Raw genomic sequence first — 7,693 nt, 5'->3', positions numbered from 1 at the left:
GAATTCTAATACTGGGACTTTGAATACATATTGTCTAAGATGAAATCTAGTTTGGTGAGGAGGGGTGGCATGGCCTACACAGGTAAGGGGAAGAATCTGGGGATAGGGAAGTATCAAATTTCAGTAAGAATAAAGACAAAAAGAAAGACTAACCAGGAGATTTGCACTTGAGCAAGTGAGACAGGGATGCAATATTTGGAATGGAGTCTGATTAAGATACAGAAGATGAAGACTATGAGCTATGGTATGAATGAATGACTTTCCTTTTCGAATCCAAGTTTATAAATTAACAAAAAGGAAACATTTAGGGGGGAAGTGGGTTTGTACAGGGAAATTTATCTGTCTCTTTTTCTCTTTTGTCCCATACTTGTTAGGTCAAAAATGTCAGATCCCTAGCAGTAACTGTCAGTCTGTTACTCAGCCCTGGAGTGGAAGCACCATTTTACAACCCAACAATGGCAGTTCTAGCAAGAATCATTATTAGAATCTTGTTAGAAGAATGGGGTATGAGGGTTTGACCTGAATTTGAACTATTCTCCAGAGGGCAGAAGAGGATGCACTTGCCAGCTCAGTCAAATTCCTGGAGCTAACTAACGTAGGGTTGTGGAGGGTAGGCATTTTGACGAAGAGGAATGCACTGACATGGTATCTTTTTGTGCTTTGGGTAATGAGTCATTCATTGACTATCTGAATATTTGGTTATAGGAGTGACCTCTTTCACACCCAGTGCAGTTGGGATAGGGTCCAATCTTCATCCCTGCATAAAGGAAAGCATGTCCAAGCCCATATTGATCACATTAAGCCATACTATTTATTTATTTCTTATTGCAACAAGCACATACAATTAGCCAACAGCTTATTTCCCAATTATACTTCTGTTGGGTCCACAACTTTCCCTAGAAAGAGAATGCTCCTGGTACTTTTCTCCAAAATCAACAACAGAAAGGATCTATCAAATTGGATGATAGGGTGAAGGAGAGTTATCTCAGGCTGATCCAGGAATCTGACTTCAGGGACAACTACAGCTTCAGTTCCCCTTTCACCAATGTGCAGCACAGCCTTGTGGGCAGCCTGTGAGGAGGGGAAGAACAAACACTGCTGATCCCAAGTAACAGGAAAAGTCTTTGGAACAGTTTGGAAGCAGGAAAGGAAAAGGAAAGACAGGGCTACCCCTTTATCACACTGTTGATGGTGCTTGAATATGAAGGCTACTTGGCTAAGTGTAGTCACTCAGTCTGGTGATTTTAGAGCTAGCTGTCAGGGAGCCACCAATTTTTCCATGGCTTTCTGCCTCTAGAAATCACATTTTATGCTTTTCTCTTCCCCTGCCACCTCCTCCAGAGCTCTATCTCACCAGAATTAATTCTCATCATTAAGGTCTTCTATCAGAATTGTTTTAGGACATGAAGGTAAGGATAGAATTAACTGTCACAGTGACTTGTTGGGGGTAATGGGAATGACTGTGGAGTCAATCTGGCATAGGAAGAGTCATTCTGCCTCTCTGGGTTTCAGAATCCTCATTAATGAGAGAATTGAATGAACCGACTCTTAATGGCCCTTCCAGCTCATACATTCAAGGAACTCCAATCTATCAACTTACATTGGAAAATTTAAGACCATTGTCACCCATAAGTCCAAGAAAATTGGCATTATCAGCAAAGGCGTCCTGGATGCCCATCTTCAGAAAAATAGCTCCAAGGTCATATGTGGCAGAAATGGAAAACTTTGGAACAAACAAGTCAATCCACCTGTAGGGGAAAGGAAGAGGTAACACATGGTTATCAGCACACAAAGCTCATGATTCCCTTCCTGTTTGTCACCATTGTATTATATAGGGCTCTGTTTCTCCCCTAGGTTTTGTCAACAATTTCTATTTAGGTCAACACATGGTGTCAGCACCTCAGAATTTATCCTGAAATAAATGAACTCTATTTCCACCAATATTGGACTATAGCACTGGAAGTAGGGAGCTGTGTCTCATTAATAGTAAAAAAAGAAACATCTCTGGGGTGTTGGCCAAGGTTGGGGAGTCAACAACATGAATGTCAATTGGTAGCACCTGGGAATGTCGATGGTTTTCCATTTAACACTCCCAGCCAATATGGCTGTTCATCTACTTAATGTCAAAATCCTACCACCCCTAAGCTCTAACTGGCTTCTAGGAAGACATCAACTTTGTAGCTGACTGGCTTTGGAGAGTTCATTTTCTCTTTCAAGCCCTGACTCTTCACTTGAAAAAATCCCTATGTTACTATCTTCTTTGCAGGTTTGTTGATGTGCTTAAAAGAAATGAAGTAGTGAAGTATGTAAAGTGCTTGGCAAAGGGACTGACACAGAGTATGATCTAGGTATGCTTTAGTAGTCATCACACAGCTATTAAGTGGTCCAGTTAATTCTCCTGCCTCTGGGTTTCTGCTGAACTCTGTCTCACCTGTAACATCATACCCACCCTCTACTTCTCAAATCATCTAAGATGTTTACCCCTTCTGCAGTAAGCGGTTCCACTTCTTCAGTGTTTTAGATGACATGGACCCTTCCACCCACTCCATCTGACCCTCTTTGGGAAGGACAAAGAGTGCCAGAGCATTTTTGCTGTAGTCCATTTGAAGCACTGTGCAGTTCAGCTCCGTATCCACCAAGTGATAGTATTGTTCCATCTGGTGCATCATGGGCACTTGCACTGTTGTGGTTTTGTCCACTGAGAAGCTGGAACCCTCTTCTGTCTTGAATGGATCAAAAGGATTTGCCCACTGGGCTTAACATACAGAGAGAAAAGAGTTCTTTTTTTAAACAAGTATTAATGCCAGTGTGACTTTTTCCATCAGTTATCTCATTTGGGAATTAAGACCACCACAGAGGTAGATACCTACTGTCAACCAGTTTTACAAGTGAGTGAGGTCCAGGGAGAGAAAGTGACTTTACATGGTCTCCCAGCTAGCCCATGGCAGAGCCAGGAGTCACACCCAGGACTGTTGGACTCCATGCTCAACAGCTGTTCCATCTATGTCCAAAACCACTATACTTACACTAAACCCATCAGAGCCACAGTTTCTTCTTCCGTAAAAAGGTATAAGCACATCCAACACACAGGGTGAAATGAGACAACAGATCTGTTCTGCCGTTTTATCCGTCTACAAGTGTGTGGTTTGTGGCCAAGAATTGTTCACTCCTCCACCAAACATGGCTGACATGTGCTGTAGAACCAGGAGAAATCATTTGGGCACAGCACCTTCAGAAGAGAGTCACATGTTTCTTGTTGTTACAAGCATGAGCTTTAGAATCAGACAAACCTGGGTGGGAAAACCAGCTCTGAAACTCATTAGCTGTGACCTTGGGCCCTTATGAGGATTAGATGAGACAATGTGTGCAAACCACACATGTAGCATGGTGCTTAGCACATAGTGGGTGCATTGTACACGATAGAAATATTTATGTAACATGCCCAAGCATGCACAGCAAGTGAGGGTCATAGTAGGGTTTAAACCCAAGTCTATTTACCTTCCAAGCACAAGCTCGTCCAACCAAATCTTTTAGAAACCATGATTCTCTAGCTAGATGTGAGTAGGATGTTCATATCATTGTCACTCACCTCTCTGAGAGTGCCCTCTTCCTAGAAATTTCCTGGGTTCATCCACAGAGCTATGTGTCCCTCCTGGAAGATCCAAAACTACACACAGCAATATACTGTGGATCAGATCACTGTGGTATGAGGGACACCTACTGCTGTCAGTGAGAAAAGACTATGAGCTCCCCAGAGAACCCCACCAAATTATGGGAACAGTGACCTAGGAATGCATATCTTAGAGCCTTACCTTTAAAGTGAATATAGTTCACCAGGACCATGATGGTGTTTGGTTTGAGGTCTTGGATGAGGCCTACAACTTTCCCTTTGGTTTGCTTCTCCACATGACTATTGATCTCCTGCTGGGCTGCAGAAACATTGGAGAAGTCGGTAGAAAATACCTCAGTCGCATAGAGGCTCTTGGCATCATCCAAGAACTGTGCCAGTGGCTTCAGCTGCTTCCCAATGAAGAGGGTATTTCCCATTTGTAATTCTAACTCTTTCTTTGGAAAATTCAGTGAACAGATCAGGTGCTGGAAGCCCTGCTGGATCTCTGCCATCGGGGTGTCTGTAAGGTTAAACCCCAAGCTTTCCAGTATTTGAGTTTTGGTGCTGTAGTAAGCCCCAAAGGAGAGCATGGCCAAAGCTGCAGAAATGCTCACAGGGGAAAAGAAGATGTTCCGATCTGGGGTCTCCATAGTGAACCTCCGGTACAGGTTAAATGCAAAGTCAGCATTGATGGATGACATCTTATAGAAAGTGGCATTTTGTTGGGAGGAATTGCAGGTGGTTACTTTGCCTTCAGATCTGTTAGGTGGTGCACAATGAAGTTCAAGTACCAAGAAAACCAGATAGAGGAACACTGGCATTTTGGAAGGAAGATAATCTATAAGAGATAAGGTGAGAGAACCACTGGGGGCTCTTAGCTGGATGAAAAGCCTTAGCCAGAAACATAATAATTGTCCATCATGATTAGTAAAACAATAGAAAATATTTAATGGTGTGCTCACCAGGGACTATGTGGAGGCCTCTCTCCTCTGAACAAATGAAGACACATCTAATAGGGACACAGAGTAGGAAAGGTGGCTTGCTGGGGCCATCAATGGCATGGACTATCTTTCAAATGTACTAGCAACATATGAAAACTCTGTGAGGAAATTACATTTATGAAAAATTATTTTTTATTTCAACCAGAGGCAGCCTTTTAGAGAGGGAGGTATCCTTTGATAAAACTGGAACTTCCTCTGCTTATGTTAATTTTTGTAAATTAGAATTTTAGATTTTTTTAATTTAGCATTTTTCTTAAAATAAAATCTCCAAGAGATTAGATGAGAGAATATCTGTACATTCCTTTGGATAACAGACAAAGGAGAATAACTTTCACACAATATTTTGGTTGGGATGGAAGGTAAGGAGCCATGTACAAGATAATGAGCTGAAAGTAAAGCATCAATGCAATGCACAGAAGTCAAAGAAATATTTCCAAACAACAGAAAGATGAAAGTGTAACTTTTTGCAGTTTAGATCCCTCTCACCACCAGTATTATCTAAAGAGTTATTTCTAAATTACAAGACATCTTAACACTATTATTCTTACACTTACTCATGTTATTTTTTTATTATTAGAATAGAAGCCAAACAATATGGTGTAGTATTCTCTGAGCCTGGAAATGTACAAGGCAGTGGAGTAAAGATTTTGGCTGTGGAATCCAGTGACCATGGACATGAGTAATCAGAAGGAAAAGATCCATGGAGTCAGGACAGGAGTTCTTACGCAGTCCTCCATCCTTTTCCTGAGTGATCTCATCCACTCCTAGGAATTCATCTGCCACCACCCAAAACTACATACTGTAGTGCAGATGACTATCCTGTGTTACCAGATATTTGTCCAACTGCCTACTGGATATAGCCACCAGAATATTCCACACATGCCTCAGTTTCAATTTGGAAATCTCAAAGTTTCCAAAGGTAAATATAACATCTCCTTAGCTCTCAAGCCTGCTCCTTCATCTTCATTCTATATCACTATCTACTGAGACTCCCATGCCAGAAACCTCAGAGTCATCCTAGGGTCTTTCTTCATTCTTAGTACCTACATCTATTGAGTCATGATGCCTTCTGAGTACTACCTACTAAGTGTCTCTGAAAACATCTCCTTTCTCCTGCCACTGCCTCAGCTCATGGCCTCAACTACTTCACCAGCTCCTAGCAGGTTACGCTATCTCCAGTTTCTCCCACTCCAACCCCCTGCTTCTATGCCTCTATCTAATCTCTACATGTCATCAGAATCCTCTCTCTGTAAAAGTTGCAGAAGCTGGTAAGAGGTCAATTATCAGATGACCACACTTAGACCTTGGCCTCTGGAGCTAGGAATATGGAGCACATAGTTATCTGGGATTCTGACTTGCTGATAAAGATGTCCAAAGTTCCCAAAGAGAGAGAAGAAAAGTACTTACAGCACATGTCCAAGAAGCTACTTGCATCTCTCAGAAAGCAAAATCTTTCCATCTTTATAACATGCCCCATATTGCAAAAGTAGAGCACTCTTAGTTACTCATTAACCCCGGAATTAACCCTGGGATGATATTTTCAAAGCTGATACACAAAACCAAGGCCAAAAGGAACAAAGTGAAAAATGATAAAGATGGAACTTTGAATGATTGCTTTAGCTGCCAAATCCTTCATCTATAACAAAAGAGAAAGATAATTATCAGAGCTGGCAGGTCCAGATTCATGCTAGGAAATGTGTCTGTTCAGCAGGCAGGATGAAGACCATGGGCAAAACTGGCAAGAGGCAGAAGGATCAAGACCATTTTATGCATCAGGGCCAGTGTTGGGATTGGTAATCTTTTAAGGGAAAGTACATAAAGGCAGAGGCTGGATGAGCCTCTCTAACAGGTGCTATAGAAATTATTTATGCATTGACTTGAAGGAGATGATGTCAAACGTAGCTTCCAACTCTAGACTTCTGATGCTGCACACATCTATATCTGCTCAGGGAAACCAGCCCTATCCTCTGGTCACCAAAATTCCCTGTACCATATTCTGGGTCACAGAAATAAAAGAGGATGCAGAAGGAGCCAAGGAGAGTGGAATCAAAGACTTCACTGTCCAGTATTAACTGTGTACTGAACTGTGTGCTGCAAAGAAGCAGTGGGAGCAAAAAGCACTAGACTCAGTCAGAAGACCTGAGTTCCATCTTGCCTCTGCCGGTTTCTAGGTCCGGTGGTAGTAGTAGTAGTAGTAGTAGTAGTAGTAACAACAATTCTTGTTTATTGAGTATTTACCATATGCCCCAGGGCATGATGTGAAGCATCTAATTCCAGACACTGTTTCAGGACTATATTAAGGATGTGTACATGTTAAGTGAAGGCTGGGCTTTAGGGGAATAGAGACTAGTTTGAGATAAGCCTAGATCACAGTCTATGGGGGGATGTGGAATCCACATTAAACAGTGCATACTTTACATTGAGGGCATTAAAAAGCCACTGGGGGATTTTAATAAGACAGCGACTAGATAGAGGATAATTTTGCTGTAACATTGTTTCTTCTCAAACAGACAGAGTTCCTACTATGTGAAAAGTACCATACTCAGCACTGGGGTTTCAGAGGTAAATGTTCAATATCAGCCCTGAACCCAAGGGATCTTTCTAACTACCCATCTGAAAAGGAAAGGGCACACCTCACATATGGGATGGCCACAGGTTCATGTGTTTCACACCAAGGCAGTGGAAAGCTCAGATCTCCAGACACTGAAGTCAGTCTATGATCACTTCTGGTATAAACACATAGTATGCTCTCTCAACTATAGGCAGTCACTACAGAAGAAACAGTAAAAGACGATCCAGAAAGAAAACTTCTAAATCTGTGCCCTCTGGTGGCATAGTCAGACAATGGTAGAGCTTGTTTTCTTATGCATCTGATTCAGCTGAGCTTTGCTAGCTGGTAGTAACTATAGGATCTGTCTCTGATATATAAGAAGGGCAGCCCTGCCCTTGCAGACTCACCCGTTCTGTGCTCTAGAGTCCTATGCTTCTATCATGTCTTTGTTATGTAGTAAATGTAATTTGGGGCAAGTTTCTTAATGTCCCAGAACCTCAGTTTCTTCACCTCTATGGTGAAATGATAACA

General features: G+C 41.9%; 1 protein-coding gene across 1 annotated transcript; it reads right to left on the bottom strand.

Moving 5' to 3' along the window:
* Positions 1-790: 790 nt before the first annotated feature.
* On the bottom strand, positions 791-6,054 carry SERPINA7 (serpin family A member 7). The gene is made up of 5 exons (XM_027608680.1): positions 6,019-6,054; positions 3,813-4,448; positions 2,482-2,755; positions 1,601-1,748; positions 791-1,071 (listed from the first exon to the last, which is right to left on the bottom strand). The coding sequence occupies exons 1-5, from the start codon at positions 6,023-6,025 to the stop codon at positions 868-870; spliced, it is 1,269 nt and encodes a 422-aa protein (XP_027464481.1). The 5' UTR covers positions 6,026-6,054; the 3' UTR covers positions 791-867.
* Between the last annotated feature and the right edge of the window lie 1,639 nt (positions 6,055-7,693).

This window comes from Zalophus californianus, chromosome X (genome assembly GCF_009762305.2).
Source record: "Zalophus californianus isolate mZalCal1 chromosome X, mZalCal1.pri.v2, whole genome shotgun sequence".
NCBI classification, from domain to species: Eukaryota; Metazoa; Chordata; class Mammalia; order Carnivora; family Otariidae; genus Zalophus; species Zalophus californianus.
This window is presented reverse-complemented; position numbering and strand designations above follow the sequence as displayed.